The following is a 21,044-nucleotide window of genomic DNA, read 5'->3' on the forward strand; positions in this document are numbered from 1 at the left end:
CCCCGTCTTGCGCTCTTTGTCATTTTTCTTTAACCGCACAAAGGGAAACGCAGGACACGGTGGAAATGAAATGAATATTTGAACTTTTATACTCCTGTCTGCTGGCAGGTAATGACGCTGCCCTGTCTGAATGCCGTTGCGACACATTTGGCTTGGTTTGTTAACACGTTTACTTGTGGTGAGTGTGCTTGCCATGTCAAAAGTCAAGTTTAGTTGCATAGTCGCCGGAAAGTTTTTGTACCTCTTCAACTTTTTTCCACTTTCTGTTAGGTTGCACACATACATTTGAGTATTTTTTTTCTATTTTCCAAAGATCTAGACAGACTAACCCATATGGACAAAACATGTCGTGAAATGACACGACACAAAGGCGTAAAATCAAGATGTCAGACTGTATGTGAGAAACCAAAGAGTGGAAGTGGGTCTTTAGAAGAGCCTTTCGAGACTCTTTCATGGATTGGTAAATTATTCCGTAATTATGGAGCTGCAATTAAGACAGAGCAATCATTTCAATTCTGCTTTTTTTTTTTTTTATTCAAACCTAGGCACAACTAGAAACAAACGGCTTCTCTTTGTCCTGGTTGCTTTGTCAGCATCGATTTTAAATATGATGGGGGGAGCCTGACTGTCAGCAACAAAATCCTTCTAAACAAACACGAAAGGAAAAGGAAGCTGGTATTTTTACGGAATCACTGGAGTTATTTGCTGCCGTTCTCTGGTTCCTGTTGGTAGACGAGCGGCAGCATTTTGTAACACAAGCGAACAATAAAGCCGTGACTGATCCAAGCTGCCATACAGATGTTACATTAATCTGAATGTGTTGATATTAAAGCATGGATCAGTTTCTCAAAGTCTTTAGTCAAACCATGTGTTAATAATGAGAACAAAAGGCCTACCGTACAAAGACAATGTTGCAAGAGGTTTGTTCTTAAAAATATAGTATTTTGTTTTGCTGTTGAGACGGAGAAAAGTTCAATTAATCCATGTCTGAAGATTAAACAAAGTCTAATAGAGGCTCCGAAGAACTGACAATTTTTAGTTTTATTTGGCAAATACATTTGGATTTCATTGGCAGAGATGAACAAAGGAGCATTGTATTTTCTTAAAATGTATACTAAACGCGAAACATATAAAGGATAAAGCGAACACAACAGGCCTTAGGCTAGAACCTTGAAGAACTCCACACGGAAGAAGTATCACTGCTAAACAATATTTGTCTTTTTGAAAGTAAAAACTTCTGTTCTTTAAATACATCTTAAACGACTCCAGAACAAATTCTTAACACCTAGATGACCATCATGTGTCCACTGTTGGACATCCGGATAACAGTTTTCCCTGGTCTATAGAGTCCAAGGCAGCATTTAGGCCTACCAGCATCAAGATTTCTGAGCTCCTAAAGTCAACTGTTAAAATTAGGTTATAAAAAAATCTTGAAGCACTTATACTGCTGCGGTGCGCTTTAAAGCCAGACTTTTCCCTAAGGAAAGTTTGCAATGGGATAAAAATAATTCAATCAAGAACCTTTCAATGAACGCGGAGCTTGGAAATGCACCTGAAGTTTCTTTCTGATGAGAAGTTTCAGCACAGGATGTAATTAATACAGCCGTCCTGGACCAGCCGGGTCTACATTTAACAAGAGCATAGAAACTGTCAACTATTTTATCACAGATTGTACTTTCCAGTAACAGTACCCTCCGTACCGTCCTTTCTTCACTTTACGTCAAACCAGCAGCTTTATTTTTGCCCTCAGGCTTGAGCCCCCACCCCATCTCACCTTACTCTGTGTGCTGATATGAAAGAAAAAAAAATAAGCTCAGGAAGTCACTTTGTAACACCAGGGTGATGTTAAACTGTAAAATCAGACTATGTTTGATTTATGCGTGCCATTAGCGAGGAATTGTGTTCCATCCTAAGTAGTTTCTGTCTAAAGGTCTGCACGTGAAACCTAAACCCACGGCCATACAGATATGATTTTGTGATCTGAACTGAATGATAGGATTATCGCAGCTGTAATTATGGGGAGCTGTGTGTGTGTGTGTGTGTGTGTGTGTGTGTGTGTGTGTGTGTGTGTGTGTGTGTGTGTGTGTGTGTGTGTGTGTGTGTGTGTGTGTGTGTGTGTGTGTGTGTGTACCAGACTGATGGTCATATATAACGTCACTCCTTATACAGCGGCTTCAAAAGTGATTTCTCATTTTGCCATATTACCATCCCAAAACTTCAGTGAGTTTTATTGGGATTTAATGTGATGGATCAACACAAATCACTTGGTATTTGTTAAGTAGCAGACAAATTAGACATATTTTACAGCTAAAGTAGAAAGAATGTGGCGTACATTTCTATTCAGTACCCTTTCGTGTGACACCCCTAAATAAACTTGTCCAACCCATTGCCTTCAGTTGGCACTTCATTTGCAGCCTATGTGTAATTTACTCTGAGTAAAAATAAATGTGTAGTGAAAAATGGTGGTGGCAGCGGCATGGTGTGGGGATGTGTTTCTTCAGTGGTGACAGGAAATCTTATTAAAATAAGCACATTTGCACCACCACAGGCTCCCTGTTTGTCTTTTTCTTTATGCATTATAAAACAATGTACATGCTGTTGCACTTATACAGTATTCATATGCAGTAGTTATACCTAATGAGCATAACCGAAGTAAATTTCTTGATCGTGAACAAAGCCATGAATAATATAGCGGATTGTGACTCCATAGATCGGAAATTTGAGAGAGAGGCCCTGTGTTTGTAGGTTCATCTAGGTGTTTATAAAGCACATATGAGTTGATTAAGCTTGGAGCTGGAAAATACACTAAGTGAGGATGTAACAGAAGTTTGTGGATATAGCGTGTCTTTATATGTCTTTACTACTTTTGCAATGCATTTTGTTTGTTAATCCTCCATCACAGTTGGCAATGTCATTTTAGGATATAATTTTGTAATATCGTAAAGAAAAACTCCTTGGTAATTCTGGTTGTGACTATTTGGATGTTGTCCATTTTAGTTTGTAATACTCAGAAGTAACGTTCCGGTTTTCCTCTGTTGTCATTTCAGCACGGGAGGAGAACGTGGCCACCTTCCGTGGCTCTGAGTACTTCTGCTACGACCTGTCGCAGAACCCCATTCAGAGCAGCAGCGACGAGATCACGCTGTCGTTCAAGACGTGGCAGCGGAACGGCCTCCTCCTGCACACGGGGAAGTCCGCCGACTACGTCAATCTGGCGCTGAAAGACGGGGCGGTCTCCCTTGTCATCAACCTCGGTTCTGGGGCCTTCGAGGCCATTGTAGAACCGGTCAATGGAAAATTTAACGACAACTCCTGGCATGACATCAAAGTGACACGCAACCTGAGACAGGTAATCGTGGGTAACAGTGATGGATGAAGGTTTTTTTTTTTTTTTGTTTTTTTTGGTTTTGTTTTGTAGAGAAGCTGCCTTGACGAGCTTTGGAGAAAGCTTTGAGAAACTCATCTTTATCTTATTGGTTGTCATTTCCATCACTACAGCTTGGAAACATTATTGAGAAAAGAATGTTGTCATAAAACCTTTGGTTTTGTTAAAGTCACATGAATTCCTTTTGATCTATACTCATTGGCTCATTTATCTCTTAGGAATTTAGTAGTTTGTAGGCAAAGTAGGACGTTTTATTGGGATTAGGGATATGGCTATTACACTCACTGATTGAAAACAATTGCTTAGGAGAAAGGATTGGTACGATTTTGATGAAATGTGGTTCACATACAGGCCAGCGATGGGTAGACACCTTTTTGATTAGCAAGGAAGTGGCACATTTGTAAAGGCCCCAGGAAATTAGGCAAGAGCTTTCCTCTCCAGGAAGCTTTCCCAGTTCAAAAAGTCTGGAGTAATGTGGAGTAACAACCTTTATACCCAGCCTCATAAAAACCATAATATGAAAGCGGCTGGTTGCAGCATCATGTCGTGGGGATGCTATTCTTCAGCAGGACATGGAAACTGATCAGAGTTATCTGGGAAATCTTGCAAAGAAACCCTTTTTTGAAGTGGCAAAAAGATTGGAGAGTAGGGCAGAGATGTTCCTTCAAACGGGGCAACTCTAAACATACACCCAGAGCAACATGAACTGGTTTGTTGGATATTTGTGTATTAAAATGACCATAGTATTAAGAAGAGAGATTTGGGATTGCTGTGACATCTGATAGCACTGCATCCAGCTTTGACATAGGAACACCCAACCTTACCTAAAGCCACTATACAAAGCATGGCGGTAGCAGCACCATGCTGGGGATGCTATTCTTTAGTAGGACAGAAAAGCTGGTCAGAGTTGATGAAAACATGGAGACAAATAAATACAGAGTTATCTAAAATGTGAGGCTCAGGTTGAAGGTTGATCTACCTGCAGGCTCTAAACACACAGCAAGGGATACAATGTCAAAGGTTGGTTAAAGGCATAGTCATCTCTTAGAATGGTCTAGTCAAAGTCTAGACCTAATTCAAATTTAGCACTGATAATTTGGCCTTTGTGACAATTTGCTCTACATGTAGCTGTACAACAAGACCACTCAGCCTCATGCAGTCGCACAGAGTAACGGTAATACATCTACCAAGCAAATGCCGTGGCTGTTGACCTTCACTAAACCTTTAGAATAAATATCAGATCATCCGGCTACCATCTGCAGCTCTTTGTAAACAGAAGTGTAGAAACCCATCTCTGGTCAATATGTGTACCAAATTAGGTCCGATACAAACCACCCTGTGCTAATTATTCTGCTTGGCAGCTTGTTTTACAAGTGAGTGAAATATGCAAATCTCTACTTGGCGTTATTAGCAGTGAGATCTTATTTTTCAATCTCGGTTATCGGCATAGGGATTATAGTTCTGTATTGCACTAAGGTGTCATGACAATGCTTTTGCACTTTTACAATTATGTAAGCTGACACCGCTTCTAGGTTCTGTTGCTTGTCTCCGTGCTTTAATTGGGAAAACGGTTTCTGCTGAGGTGTAGCCTTTTAGATTTTAATTTAAAGCCAAGTAGAAAATGTGTGAGTCATGCATTACTGCCTTGCTGTTTTTATATGTTCCTATTATTTATAATTAGCTTGTGCGCTGCGTCTGAGTGGAGCTTATATGAATCAGTCGGGTCCGTGTGAGGCTGTAGGAAGATACTGTCTGACTTTCCAGAGCTAGTCGTGCATGAAGGTAATGCTAGCAGTGCGTTGGGTTTGTCCGTTGTCTCGGTTGACCTTTAGTTTGTCAGGTGAGACAGCATTTAGTGTTGCTGTCAGAGCACAACTACAAGTAAGAGCTGCTTTTCTAACCCTCTCTGACAGTAAGCTTTGTCCCACAGGTTAGCGAGTGGTTGTAGCAGAAATTCCCAACAGAGGGTTTGGTTATAGGCTAGGAGCTGAGGCTTGTCGCTTTTCCTCACTGTCTCTCTTTCTTTTTTCTGTCAATTCCTTTCCTCTTTCAAAGGAGCACTTTGTTAGAACAAAGGTGGAAAAACACTGCAGGTTTTGTTGGACCTCGAGCCATCCTATGCAGATATCTGACAAGACATCTGTTTAGCTTTTGTTCTCCCAGGACTCCGGTGTAGGAAATTTGCTTCGGATGGCATGATGGCGCCTAATTGCTGCTGCTGATCTCTGACAAATCACGTAGTGTTTATTCACCGCTATACTAACTCATCCATGATGAAATCCATTTTTCTTTACTACTAACCAATTTCTAACCAACTAATGTACTAACTAACATCCTAATTCTTCATCGTTGCTTTTGGTTTTTTGTTTTCTGTCCATCCTTATTAACAACCTTTTTTGTTCACTATTCTGTTGATTTCCTTTCTTCCCCTTTTTCTGGAAAGCAATCAGGCATTGGACACGCTATGGTAAACAAACTACATTGTCTGGTAGATATCATTCTTATTGTCTTTTTTTTGGGTTTGCCGTGTGTCCCCTCCCCCTCTCTTCTTTTATTCGTTCTCTTTGAGTTCCATCCTAGACACTCTTATCAAAAAATGAGGAGATGGGTTTGTATTACCAGGCAATTCTTTCTTCGCTTCTTCTCAATTTACTCCCTGACCTGCCAACAACCTCCTTCTTTACCCCACAATCCCCCATCCTGTTCTTTTCACTTTGGCTTTTACTTTTTTCTCTTTGTTTCTTCCTCATTACTACAGATTTCTGACAAGTTAAATAAAAAAAAGAAAAGAAAAGAAAAACAACTACTCTTTTGCCTTTAACGGGGCAACTTATTTTTATGTTAATTTTTCACACAAAAAAAGTCCCCATTTTTTGTGAGGACTGTCGTCAAGAACTGACAGAAGCTTACCACAATCTTCGAGTTGGTGACCTGGACACCGAGCCCTAAAAGAGACGCCGGCAAAAAAAAAATGGCACCCCTTAACCTCAATTGCGGGAGCTCTGACAGTTGTTTCCAACTCACTATGGCGCATGGCATGCCCACACCTCATCAATTGACCTGTCATCTACCAAACTCATAGAACCTCAGCCCTGCCACCCAGAATAACCACTAACACTCTAATTCATTCACTCACCCTCCACTTCACACTGTATCACTCATTCTGCCTTCCCTGTCTATAGTTTTTTGTAGCATGCTGGTGAAAAGGTGTTTGTGTGTGTGTTGATAACCCCAGGGCCCATATGCGTAACATTTCAAAGAACGAGCGCACTGATCTTGGATTACCGGCCTGGGCCAGTGAGACCGATAAAGGAAGTACTAGAGATGCACCCATCAGGCTTTTGTTTTATTATTAAAACCATGAAATGGAAAAGTAATTATGAATCCTACAGAAAATGAAGGAATTACAAAATTATCTTCCAGTTGTCTTACAGACTTGACATTTGGTGGGAAAAAAATCAATTTCAGAATCAGCTTTATACATTTTTCTGTCTTTTTGAGAGTGGTCACTTGAGTACAAAATATTCTACTACTTTGTTTTCATATCCTTTTCTTTCTCGCAGGTCAAGAAATAACACAATGACAGCATTGATTCCGATTCGTCAGTGTAGTAAAGGCCTTTTTTAGTATATGAGCAAACCTAGATCACATTTTAAAAACATTGGAAAAAATATAGACTGGATTATCTCATACCTATTAAATCACAGCTTGTGACCAGTAATACTTTCTTTTCACAAAACTAAATGATGTTCACGTTTGTATTTTAATCTCAGTATAATCATTGATGATCTGTGAAGGCTACTGGTTTGTCAAGAGCACATTAGGAAAGAAACAGAATAATAGAGATCAAGGAACACATCAGACAGGTAAGGGATGAAATTGTCAAAACGTTTAAAGCAGGATTGAGTTATATAATAAAACCCAGAGCCTTGAACATTTCATGGAGTGTGGTTTAATGGAGAGAGTATTGCACAACTTGAGTCCCACCAAAACATGGCCCTCCATCTAAATCTGAAGGACTAGACAAGAAGAGTTTGGATCAGAGCAGCAGCCAACAGGCCCATGGTAACTGTAAAGGAGCTGCAGCAATCCCATGCTCAGACTAAATAAATCTGTTGACTGTATAACTCACAGCTGCACACTTCACAAGTATGGCCTTTATAGATAACTGGCAAGAAGAAAGGCACTGTTGAAAGAAAGCTGCAAAAGTCCCGTTTGCAGTTTGCCACAAGCCATGTGGAAGAGACGACAAACACATGGAAGATGGTGCTCTAAAACAGGACATTTAGTGGCAAAACAATAAATGTGGTGGAAAAACTAACATGACCCTGAGCCCACCGTTCCCACAATGAAATGTGGGGGTGACAATATTATGTTGAAAAAATGCTTTTCTGTTGCTGGGACAGGGAAGCTGGTCGGAGAGGATGGTCAGGCTTTTCTGGCTGATACTGGTTTTGGTTGGGTTCAAATGTAAACTGCCAATAGATTAGTTTTGAATTTAACATGTACAATAAAAGAAGAAGTGCTCCATGTTTTGTTTTAAATAGACATAGAACTTTTTAATCAAAAGGAAAATGAATTTATCCTAAGATGATCTCAAGGATCATTAATATCATTTTCCAAACATGAAAAACAAAAATTGCAATGCTTTGTTCAGAATCTAAGCACACTTGAGTTCAAGAATTTTGGCTCCATTGTTAAACCCAAATTAAAATAATCAAAAGCCTCCAAAAAACAACAACAACAACAAAAACAGCCTTAAAAATAACGCTTTTTTGTGATCTTTGAATGAGTGCATTTAATTGTTTGTAAGTCCCAAAAAACATAAAAAATATGTTCAAGATATAAATACATGTAAAATGTTTAAAATTTTTTGGAGATCATATTTGATCTTTTGGACAAACAAAGAAAGTCTGAAAACTCATTCAGACTTACACATGAATAAAATCCGATTCTGTACTTTTTCACACTTTTTGAGACTGCATTAATAATTTCAACTAAAAAAAAACATCACAGAATATCATGTTATTTTGATGCAATTAGAAACCAACGCGAGCGGGAGTTCTTACTTTTGACCCGTTTGAAGAAGATTTTTCAACATTTGACCTGGAAGCAAGGGCAAATTGATTGGTGCATCTCTAGCAAAAACACGACACTCGGGCTCTACCTGATCCGAGATCAGTATCTGCTGCTCTACGAATTTGCTCGGATATGGGTTCCGGTCTAGCATGATCCCCTGTACCACGTGCGCATGTTCCAGATATGTATGCCGCCATCGAATCGCATTCCATCTCCTGTTAAAGTGTGATTTATTTGCTTTTCTAAGAGTTCTGCCCTTGGTTTGCACATTGATGTGGTGTAAAAAGCCTCCCTTTGTTTTGCATGTGCGTGGATTTACAGATGTAGAGGTCCTGAGGAGTGTGCGAGACGGTTTGTACGAGTGAGGGCGTGCGTTGGACTGTGTATGTGCGTGTCTGCAGTAAGAGATAAATCCCGAAACCTAAGACAAGTGGAATCAATTTGTCCTTGGTTTGAACATTGTACTAACCCTTTCCCAACCTAAAGTTTCAGAACCAAACCTAAGATCCATTTTCTTACCCCCATCAAAGATAAAGAAAATATGCATGTGCCATATTTTCTTTACCTGTCCTGTGAATCCTTTGGCAAAAATTCCATTAACAAAAAAATAAAATAAAAAATCGAACTGTTCTCTGGTCCAAAAATAAAAGCTTCAAGGTACCAAATGAAACAAAAAGTTTATAAACCTGAGTTTGAATGCAGACCAAGGAGGGAAATTTGCTTTGTACACAGCAAAGCAACACATTCTAGAGTGTAATGGCTTGGCTTTTGGCTATGTGTTACGCCCCAACAGGTCACAATCTCCGTGGACGGCATCCTCACCACCACTGGCTACACTCAGGAGGACTACACCATGCTGGGCTCCGACGACTTCTTCTATGTGGGTGGGAGCCCCAGCACGGCGGACCTGCCGGGATCTCCAGTTAGCAACAATTTCATGGGCTGCCTCAAAGAGGTGAGAGACTTTCACGTTAATATCACAAGAGAGCAGTTGCATTGTTACAGCCAAATGTTCTGCAGCTTATTCAATGCAGTCAGAGAACAAATATATGGCCGCCTTTCTGTCATGTTAGCAGCTCTTGGCGCTCGGTTAATTGGCAAACTTGTCTTTGAAATGCACAAAAAAACGGTTATCAACGCCTTTCGCTCCAAAAGGCACAGGAGCACAAGGGGGGGGGGGGGGGAACTAAAATTGAATTATCAATTAAGGCTGCTGAGTTAGCAGAGGAGGAATCAGACTTTCAATATCCCCTCACCTAATCTAATTCATAACACTTACTGCAGTTTGTGCGCAAGAAAATAACCCAAAATTGCTTCTGTCACATGCAATTTGCAGAACCGGCTTGAGAGTGTGGCTAAAACACCTCCCGGATGGGCAGCGATTTCAAAGAAATATTTCCTTCTGATGAAACAAGCCAAAACTGAAACTCCTATTATATATTTATTAGCTGTTTGTAATAGTTGCTGTTTTGTCTATTTTGCATTCCCCCTTCGCTAACTCTGGATGAGTTAATGGCAATAAGAGGAGGACTGTGGTTTATTTTGATATATTTTTTGCATTGTTGAACGGGCATAATTTACTCTCCACATGTAAATAGAGCTTTGTGAAATACCTGAAGGTGAAGCTTTGTGCAGCTTTAGAAACATTTTATGGCCAATTTAGTTTCTTGTAGTTCGTGAACATATGATTACATTTAATGGAAATCAAGCATGCCTTGCTTGGGTACAAATCAGCTTATCACATGGTAGCAACTTGAAGACGGCTTGCTAAAATACAAACTAAGTAACAGAATGGGGAAGGTAGACAGTTTAAGTGACTTGGAGTGCATGGTTGTTGGGGCCAGACAAGGTTGCCTGATTCCTATAGAAACTGCTGCTTCCATAACTGTCTTTAATTTACACAGAATGATCCAAAAAGACATACAAAAGTGGCCTTTTTTGGTGGAAAATGGGAAAATGCTTTGTTGGTCGCAGCAGTCAGGAGTTAGCCTCGTGAGACCATCCTGATCTCGCAAGATTTCAAGGTTTCACTCGCAGATCAGTCTGGCTACTCTCCGTTAAAGAAAATTTGGAGCCGTTCACCAAACGAACGTCCAATCAGCGTTGGCTTTGAGGCGGGTTGAGGTGTGACGCAACGGGAAGCGCGTCAGTTCAGTCTAAAGAACATGGCGGCTTCAGCCGATGAAACTAGCGTTAGCGTGGCTATCGAGCAAGTTTTATCGGAATTACAGAGTATTTCTTTGCTGAGCTAACGAGCCTTTACCTGCAGCAGCAAGAGTAGCTTGGCTTGTGGTTGTGTTTTCGTCGTCTCTCGTAACAGAGCGACGACGAATCTGATTGGTTTATTTGGCCCGTCTATCATCAACATAGGCCAATCAGCTAACCAGTATTTTCGCCCCTTCCCAAAATTACTTCAACGGAAGGTTTCCAGATGGATATGCGAAGCAAATCTATCTGGCGGAGTCAGGTAAGTCAGGAGTATGGTCAAACGGTAAAAAAGTAGTTCAGTAATCAGTCATTACAAGCACGGTATATGTGGAACGCCACCTGTAAACACACAGCACCTTAAACCTTCAGGTGGTCTGCAGCTGGGTCATCTTTTCTATAGTAGTTGTAGCCTTGCTGAGCGATTTTGATTTGTAAGACAGAGAGGAAAAAAGAAAGAAAGAACTTGGCAGTGACATAAAATGTTTATTAAATGATTAAATTTAATGACGTTCCTCCCTTTTTACCCCTGTTCTGAGGTGTGTCTGAGAGCAGCTTGTTTTGGTGCTTTCCCTTTAAATGCAAAGGAAGCATTTTACAAAGGAACGTCAGTCTAGAGCAAGTTAGAGGAAACGGCACAGTGTACCAGTCTCCGTGTGGTACATATCGGACCTATCCTAATTAGAACTTCCACTAATAAAAACACACAACATGTCTCTGACTGAAGCTGTTGAGTTTGATAGCTCCATTACAGCAGAGGACACAGAGATGAAGGAAGGCTGTAGTTGTGGCTTGAGGTGTGTTTCTCAGGTGACAGAATTGTCTCTTTATATCAAAGTGATGGAGAGGCCGCCGGACCCAGAGTGGAGGGACAGATTGAGGCTGCATATTTTCCTCTCTCTGCCTCTGCTCTGACTGAGCATGTTATACCTTACTGAAGTGGCTTAATGAAGTCAAAGTCAGAAGTTGTATCAGCCGTCAAATCATTTCTGTGGTTGGGATAGGGGTGTTCTTGACTGCTGCAACAAGAACTAGTGGGGAGAAAAACGTAAATAAAAAAAAGATTGTGTTACTTAACTATCAGGGCTATATTTCCCTTCACAAAAAAAGTCTATTTTGAAAATAATTACTAAATCTTGACTGTTGGAGGTGCAGATCTGAGAACACTTCCTTACTGGACCCTGAACAACTGACCCAATAAAAAAAAACTTTATATTTCTATGTTTTCTACCAGGTTTTCACATCTACACACTTTTTGCTTCTTGTTTCTGAACAGTTGGTTGAAGCCAAGACAAATCGGACAAAGAGCCTTTGTGTTTTTGAGTCTTGACACACATTCTCATTGGGCTTTACCTCTGGACTTTGACTAGGCCATTCTACCATATGAAAATGGTTTGGTCTCAACAATGTGGTTGTAGCTCTGGCTACAACCACATTGTAGCCAGAACTTTCCATTTTTGGCAGACGAAGGCTTTCACTGAACAAATAGAGCTTTACTGAAATGAAACTAAACTAATTTGGACTTCATTTCCTAAGTAGATGATTTCTAAAGGCAATTGCTGGCCTTTGGTCTTAATTAGGGGTATTAGTGGAGTGAGCTGAAAACGAAGCACAACACTCTTCTCCAATATTTATGTTCATACAATGTTGAATTCAGTGATTTGCTTCTTTGTGTAAGTTTGTTATACATAAAATCTAAATAAAGCACACGGGAGTTTGTGGCAAATGTTCATGGGGTATGAAAACATTTACACTTCTACCGTTTGTATCACTGTGGCCATTGAGAAAGAAACACATTAAAGAACATTAGTTTCTTCCGTTTGACCAACATCACTTCAATTCCTCAGTCGAAGTTTTCACCCTTGAAAAACCTTTTTTCCTTCCTTTCCTTATGCATCCTGGAAGGATTAGTTGGCTTCCAGTTCGTGGCGGGTTCTGTAGTCAGCCCTTACCAGAGCGTGAACCTTGAATGAAGCGTTGAGCTAGCAGCGTAGAGCGAGTTGACAGCTGCATGTGTTTTATGGTTTTCTCTAGGAGTACGGTTGAGGTTCAGATGAAATAGATTGGGAAAACTCTACAAGTTTTTGGGCTAATTGTTTGCATTCCAATCCTCCCCCGGTGCTTTAATTTACTGCAAATGATTAATGAAAGTTCTGAGGAGAGGCCATGCGGTTCAGATTTCTACTTACTGATGCGCAAGGCATTCACATCCAGGCTTTCTCACCAACATCCCAATGCAGCTTCTGTCTATTCACAATCGATCAAGTTAAATGTACTCACTGCAAAAAGCCAACTATAGAGCCCCCAAAAAAGGGGGCATAATGCTGCTTTAGACAGTACAAAACATTGATGTTAAAGATCTCACCTATGATGCGCGGGATATTGCTATCAGGAAGGTTTGTCAGACATAAGATATGGTGAAAATCATTGACAAAGATCTCATTTAACATGTACAATTTATTCAAAATTGCCTCAAGCTGAATAGACTGATTTTTTTTTTTTTTTTGGTGACACGTGTGCAGAGCTCCGGAATGAGCTGCTTGGTTTTCCATATTTTAAATCACACACTTCAGTCGTTAGTGGTCTGTTTGCACATCCAGATGTTAACGGTAATTTGGAGTCTGGCCTCCAGCAAATGTGCTGCAAATATTCAATATTCACTCTCCTTCTAGCTGTGCTTATGGCTCCCATCGCTTCCTGGGGGAAACGCCTGGCTCTTTAGCAGCTCGGAGTTGAACTGTGTTCATTAGGCAGTCGCTAACATTTCCCGCGTTTGCATAGGCGTTGGTTCCTATTGTGTGATTCCAATATTATCTGAAGAGGGGTGAGTCAGCGTGACGTTGTGGACACGATTCACAGCGTGCCTGCGTAACGGCGGTAGTGCTTGATCCTCGGCCGTTCGTCATATGTCGTTCCAGTAGGCTGATCTGATGCCGCCTGCTTCCTGGATTACAACTGATTTTGTACTCTACCTTTTACTCTTTGATTATGTCACTGTGCCAAAAACTCTGTTATCCTCTGTGCAGTGGGCATGCATTCACACGGAGACTGTTGGATATGTAATCCATTTGCATTGTGGCTTTTTTCTCACTGGCAACATATTTATCCCTCTTTTTACCGTTTTTTTTTTCCAATTTAGTTTCCCATTATAATGAGGAAATGTTCCGTTCTCTCTTATTCAGAGCGGTGCGTCAGGATTTCTCCCAGGCGGTGCGCATAATGTCAAAACAGAGTGCGTTACAAAACTATTTATACCTCTTGAACTCTTTCACATTTTGCCACATTACAACCACAAATTCCAACATCTTCCATTGAGAATGTGCATTTGGATTCAGTAAATGTGCATGCCTGCATTTGACTGCAGTTATAGCCCCAGTCTTTGAGGTTAGAGCTCTCCTGGGTTTGCACATGTAGGGATAGCAATTTGTTTTACATTCTTCTAAATAGATCAACTAAGTCAGACTTGATGCGTCAGTTTTCAAGACTTGCCACTGTATTTAGGGCCGGACTTTCACTAGATTACTCTAAAACTCAGATGTGCTTTCACATCAACCGTTCCATTGTAGTTCTGGCAGTTTGTTTACAGCCAGTGTTGTGCAGGAAGGTGATCCTGTTTTCCTGGGCTTGCTTTTCTGCAGCCTGTAGTATGCTTTCTTTCTTTCTGCCTTTTGAGATTAAATATGTTAAAGTATAGTTTCTATTTCAAGTCTTTTTATCCACTACAGAAGTCTACAATAGAGAAGACCACTTTTTTCAGGGTAAAGAACCTGGGAGAACCACAACTGGATGTAATTAATTCATAACACTTTGATATATTGCTTAGAGCTTTAGTCTTGATTATTGTTTCTTTTTGGAGATGTTCTTGTTTTATTTTGTATTATGTCTCCTGTTCCATTTTTTTTTTTTTTTTTTACTTTTGGTCTTCTAGTGTGTATGTTTTGTCAGGCTTTGTTTAGTTAGACTTCTCTTTCCTTTCTGTTTTTCTCAGCCACTCCATTCAGCTACTTACCCTCAGTTCTCTCCAGCACTCGTCGTTCCCCATAGGTACAGCCTGTTGTTCATTAGTCTCACCTGTTTTACACCCAGTACTCATCATCCCAGTTTACATGGAACCGGTTCTCATTCCCTCCCTGCCAGTTCCTGCCATTGTGCTGCCAGCTTCCCTTCAGCTATATCGCCCTGTGGGTTTTCCTCCTCAGCTCTTCATTGGTTCTGATATTTCCTGATAGACATATTTGTTTGGTTACTGTTGCCAGGTTCCTTTTTCATTAAATGTCCAGTCTATTATAATCATCCCTGCCTTCACTTAGGTTATCCACACTCACATATTTCGATATTGCCCTTGGCAGTATCAACCTTTATTAAGAATGTGGACCAAGCTGCACATAGTGCTGGTGTGTATGTGTTGACCGCAAATATTTTTTTTATTGTAAAAAATCAGCTCGTGTTTGCAGGAAATGTCTTTGAAACAAATTTGCACCAAAAAAACTTTAAAGCTGGCATTTCATAATCAGTCTCAGAATTAAACATGGACCATGTTGTAGGCCAAAGAGTTTTAATGTTTATTTATGAAATTAAATAAGACATATTTCGCAAATTAAATTGAATTGCAGGATGAACAAATGAAAAAAGACTTTCTAAAATAAAATAAAAATGTCTTACTGCTGCAAGGAAAATGTAAAAGCACAACAATAAGAACATTTAAACAGACTTGTTTGTTTTATCTGTTGTTAATGCAATGCTTGGCATCATTACTGGTTTTAAACTGTGGAAACCTAAAATACGTGGGAGGTGCACATCAATAGTCTGGCTTCTGTGCCCCGTCTTGTTAATCTCCATTACTAGCTACCAAACATGCAAATCTTTCTACCAGGATAGAGACAGAGTTGGGGCATCTTTTCAGGGGTGCAGAGGGGGAAACATTTCGGGACCCCCGGCTGAGTGTGCTATTACACCACAGTTCTGTAAGGTTCTCTCCATGTAAAAAAAATGAATGGATTACAGAAGAGGCTGATCTTATTGTTTCTGCTTGAAAAACAGCAACACGCCCTGCAAAAATCACAACACGCTCCGTTCATCTGGAAAATGTGAGCTTGGAAACGCAGTCAACTTGGCTTGTCAGATTTTGACAACTTGGAAAGTGCATCAGGTTTCCCTGCTGCATCTGACAAGTGCAGCATGCTTGCACCCATGGCAATAGCTGTGAGTAGCTATTTTGAAGGACTATTGGATTTGTAGCGTGATTGGTCCGAGCACTATACAACAAACCGGTGGGCCAAAAAGAACATATATAAGAAATGATCCGGTGTGGGCCCGATACAATTTTATTGAGGGCCAACAATGGTCTGCTTGCCTTGAGCTGTTATTTCTCAATTAGCCACAGATTTCAGAAGGCGTTATAAATACCTTGCCACCTAACTTTAAACTAATCGAGTTCTGCTTCTCTATTCAGGAACACCTTGTTTTAGTTTTGCAAAATAAGCTCTGGAGTCTCAGTATCATGTGGCCCATGATAAATTAGGGGTAACAGAGTAAAAATGAACTGAATAACAATTCACTCATGTACCGGTAGATTTGTTTTCCTTACCCTTTCACAACTCTGTGCTACTTTGTACCCCAGATAATATAAGACAAAATGTCAGTGTTTGCAAGGCACTATAACTTAAACATGCTTCCTAAGAAGACATGTGTTTCTGTTTATGATCTGATTTATCCATACCTTGGTTTTAAATGATAACAAACATGGTGGTTACCACTGCGATATCTCTTTTTCTCTTTAGCCTGACAACAAAAAAAGACTCTCCACTCTGCCATTACAACCCTTTCACATGCTTAGTCCTCTTTCACTGATGAGCCACTCTAGGCTGGAAAGGATGCTATCCACACACAGTTGTCCCACCCTTGCTCATCATTTGCCACATGGTGTTTAGGATACCATGTGAATGAGGAACCACTGGGAAGGCACATGCTTCAATTTCTGTTGGAGCCTGCTGATGAGCCTTCTGAAAAAAAAAAAAAAAAAAAAACCTTTACCAACCCCATCCTGTTTTAAACTCCATTAGTGTCTTTCCTTGTGGCTCCCGTGGAAACATTACAGCTGTGAATGGCCGCTTGTGACAATGTGGGAGTGTCTGATCCATGCAGTGTCCTGTCTAACAAAAGAGGAGGAGCCACATGAACGAGAGGCAAACAGGAATGTACTGTAATGTGTAGGTTAATGCAGAAGAAAAAAAGAGGATGGAAGGGGACAGGAAGGGCAGGTGCAGGTTAGACAAATAGAAAAAAGTTAAGTTTGATTTTAAAAGTGGATGAAATGGGGCAGAATACATTTGGCATATTTGAGGAACATCGTAACTGGTTTGTTGCTGGCCCTAAAAATATATTACAGGCAACTCATGAGCTCTTCTAAACCAAGTGCAAATCCTTTTGGTAAAAAAAAGGTAGGTTAAACACTTTGCTCATCCATTCATACAGTGATTTCAAGGCAGTGAGGGTGTTATTGACTTTTCTACAGTCTCGGGGTATGCCAGAAGGCCTTTCAGCCAATATACACAAGAGCCTTAGCAGTGATCTCAGGAAATGGAAGGCTGCTCAAGTTGCAAACTGTCCTGTGGTAATTAAGGGACATAGCAGCCCAACTCGGCAGAAATGTTGCACTATTAAGTATAAAACAATGGCAAAGAACATTGTAAGTCATCGATAATGAAGATGCTAATAAAATGTCGTCAGCAGTAACATTAATATAGGATGATTAAAAAATGAAAAAAAGTTTTCTTCAAACCAAACACCAAACCTTATTTTCATACAATTTGACCTTGGTGCCGCAGCCTTGTTGGCAGCAACATAAAAAAACAGCACTTATACCACTGTATAGCGAAAAAGTACGTGACCTGAGTATTCTTCATATTGGAAAAATACCCCCCCCCCCAAAAAAAAAAAAAATGAACATTGTAAAGCATTTGTTTCAATTGCTTTACAATACATGATAATGTCTTAATGTCACGATGGAAAAGGAAAACTGCATCGTCCTTTTATGCATTAAGCAATGCAGCATATCTAATTTTATCGTCACATCACACGCTCTCATTAGCTTATTTCCTTTTTTTGGACAGGTCAGAAAAATGACGCAGGATGAGCACCACAGCGCTTCCGCGCCACATGTACCTGCATTTGTGTCAATTCAAATACTGAAGCAATGATACCATTGCTTATCTCATGTTATCCTATGTTGTGGGACTGCTTGACTTGCTTTGATTCATTATTTAATCCCATGGGGACACTACTTTATTCCCAGATTGGTAGCTGACCCTTCAGTATGAATAATAAGACACCATACCAAAAGTACAGTGGCTACTATGCCATGTCCACTGTGGCGCTACACTCTTTCAGGAGTGAATGCTGCTTATCAAGACTCTGAAATCTGCTGGGTTTCCTTAGATAGGAAACGTTTTGACTAATCTGTCTGTACGATTTGATTGAATTTGACTTCGTAAAGTGCCTTGAGATGACATGTGTTGTGAGTTGGTGCTAATGTAAGTAAAATTTAATTCAATTGAATGACACAGCGTCTCACTGAATATTTCACACCTCTGGCCCCAATGCACATGAGCTATTCCAATTGGGAGCTCATCAAAAGACACGTTCCACAAACATCTCTCATTTTCTCCCATTTAGATCTGTGTAATAAGTGATATTTAACGTGCCAGCATGCAGAACAAGAGTAAGACCATGTGACACCAGCTTTATTTTTGGCTATTAAAGACAAAATAAGTTGCAATACAAATATACATTGTTTTGTTGTTGCTGTTGTTTCAGACTTATCCTGTTTACCAAAGCCAGCCTGGCGCTCATTATATTCATGTGATGATGAGCTAATATCACAGTGGCCTTCATAACATGACGCTAAAACACTGTGTCCAGGTTTCCTTTTTGTATGGTAGAAAAGCTCTAACCAATTGTATAAATGTGTACTCTGGATAACTGATGGAAATTTTAAAGACGGCAAATATATTCAAAAAAAGTTTTAAAACACAGCAAAGGGTTTGTGCATTGTAACTCCGTTATTTTACTGGAAGCGGGTTGTTCTTTTCACACAAGTTGCGCCGTTTGTGGAAGAAGAAGAAGAACAAAAAAAATGAATGCTGCAAAACTCTGGGGCATATGGGTATTATTCCCAGAAAAAAAAAAAGTGAAAATGAAAAACCCTGTAATCCTGCCACCAGCTGAAGGGTGAAAGTCTATGATGACGTGATTTGTTCAGAACAAAAGTCATTTTTTTGGTAATTTACAAAGATGACAAGTTGAATTTGTTTCCAATCACGCCGTCCTCTCTGGGGGTTGGTTAATCCAATTCAGTATGAATAAATAAGCAGATGCTGTTTGAAAGCCTGCTTCCATATCTTGAAAACACTTGTTTTTTTTTTTTTCATGTAGATGTAGGAGAAAATCTAAATATTGTATATTAAGTATTTCAGAGATGACAAAACGGAGTCTTATAACTGATGGGGTAAACAGAATGTTTTTTTCGGTTTGAAAAAGACAAACTGCTGCTGGGATTGTGAAGGATGTGGCGGTATGGGGTTGGGGGGGGGGGGGGGTTAGAGAGTAAAGGGTTTTTGGTTTGAGCCGCAGAGCAGCAGCCTCAGCAGCATTCGAAGTGAGTTCGTGGGCAAGTTAATGTGACAGATTGAATGGGACGCTTTGCTGTTTGTGTGCGTGGATGTTGGGGAAGGGGCGGAGGCTGAGCGTGTCGTGCTGAATAGCGCATCGTGCTGCAAAGCCGGGGCTGCCTGCTTGGACAAGCCCAGCTCCAGTGTCTTTATTTTGTCATATAAAAGGCTCATTTCACACAAATCACAATGAATACTCCCCTGCTGTGTCACAGCGAGTGACGTGGTGCTTGTAATGCACGTCGCTCCAAATGTTCCTTTTATTTTATTGTTATGTTTAACCCAACACACAGATGTAGTCATTTTATGCAGTGCCATGCCAATGGACTCTCAACATACAAACTTCTTTTTGGATTTAGGTTTAGACTTTGACTAGGCCATTCTAAGATGCATGTGCATCTGTCCTGACCAGAATAACTTGTTTTGCATGGTTTCTGTTTCCCCCTATGTGACTTTTACCCAACTTCTTGTGGTTTCTTACCAATAATGGCATGCTACTCGCCACCCAGGGTTGTGAAGCGATAGTTAATGGCTTGTACTTGTATAACGCTTTAAGTAGTTCAAAGACCCCAAAGCGCTTTAGACTACAATCAGTCATTCAACCATTCACTCACACATTCACTCCCTGACGGTGGTGAGCCATGTTTGTAGCACACAGCTGCCCTGCGGCAGAATGACAGAGGCAAGGCTGCCATACATCGGCGGCCGTACACCACCGCCGGCAATGAAGTGTCTTGCCCAAGGACACAACAACTGAGATGGTCGGAGCCGGGTAATCGAACCGGCAACTTGCCAGGACGAACTCCGCAGCTCCTGCGCCTCCGTCGCCTGAATGTCTTGTCAACAGTTTCTCCGAGGCCTCGGAGCAAAGTGGACTGAATACCTATCCATGCCGCGCCGTTCACATTTAATTGTGAAAGACTTGGAAATCATCCTTTTTTTGTTGTACTTAACAATAATGCACTACGTTGTGTTGATCTGTCAGTTAAATCCCAGTAAAATGCATTTTTTGGTTGTCAAAAACATTAAAGTTAAATGTATTTTGCAAGACACGGTACACCATATTTAACTAGTTCAGAAGCAATAAAGTAATATAAGGCGCTGTTTTGCCGTGAACTAAAGACATTTGCATTCGTGTGCCTGTCAGGGCATCTGCTCCGCAGAGCCTCACCTTTTGTGCACGTATCTGCTGTTCACTTCGGTGCGATTACCCTGCTCCTTCATTAACACTGAGGTTAAATCAGCAGCAGACAGCAGCTGCAGCTCCTGGTCAAAAGGGACATGAGCACTGATCTAAAGCAGATTAGGCTGGAGATTGGGTGCTCTTGTGTGCCTGCATGCACTTTAACCCACCTGCCCTTTTCCCTTTTTCCCTCGCTCTCTCCTTGTAGCCTCGCTGAGGCCCGATCGATACGCCGTCCTGGAGCAGACATGCTAGATCTTGGCTTTATGGAGTCGTTTCAGCCTCCTGTGTGTGGCGTTATGAATGGGGCCCATAAGGCTGTTGATAAACTAAGGGATAGTGTAACGAAGCGCGGCCATAACAAAGCAGAAGATGAGGTACACAAAAGCACAGACATGAATACGTAGACGCCGCGTCCTCGGGTGAGAGGCGTGCCGACAGAGCGGCCATCTTAGGTCAGACCTAGCTGCGCTCAGAGAGAATACAAGTCAATTCAGAAAAATGTACTTTATGTTTTCAGACA

General features: G+C 40.7%; 1 protein-coding gene across 1 annotated transcript in view; it reads left to right on the plus strand.

Annotated features, from left to right (window-relative positions):
- LOC105930625 (neurexin-3b) overlaps positions 1-21,044 on the plus strand; it is a gene marked incomplete in the record, with an annotated part of 460,536 nt that overhangs the window by 116,093 nt on the left and 323,399 nt on the right. The window contains 2 exon segments of the mRNA XM_036147669.1: positions 3,048-3,349; positions 9,258-9,332. Of these exon segments, the coding sequence (XP_036003562.1) occupies positions 3,048-3,349; positions 9,258-9,332 (377 nt within the window).

This window comes from Fundulus heteroclitus, chromosome 15 (assembly GCF_011125445.2).
Source record: "Fundulus heteroclitus isolate FHET01 chromosome 15, MU-UCD_Fhet_4.1, whole genome shotgun sequence".
Classification (NCBI taxonomy): Eukaryota; Metazoa; Chordata; class Actinopteri; order Cyprinodontiformes; family Fundulidae; genus Fundulus; species Fundulus heteroclitus.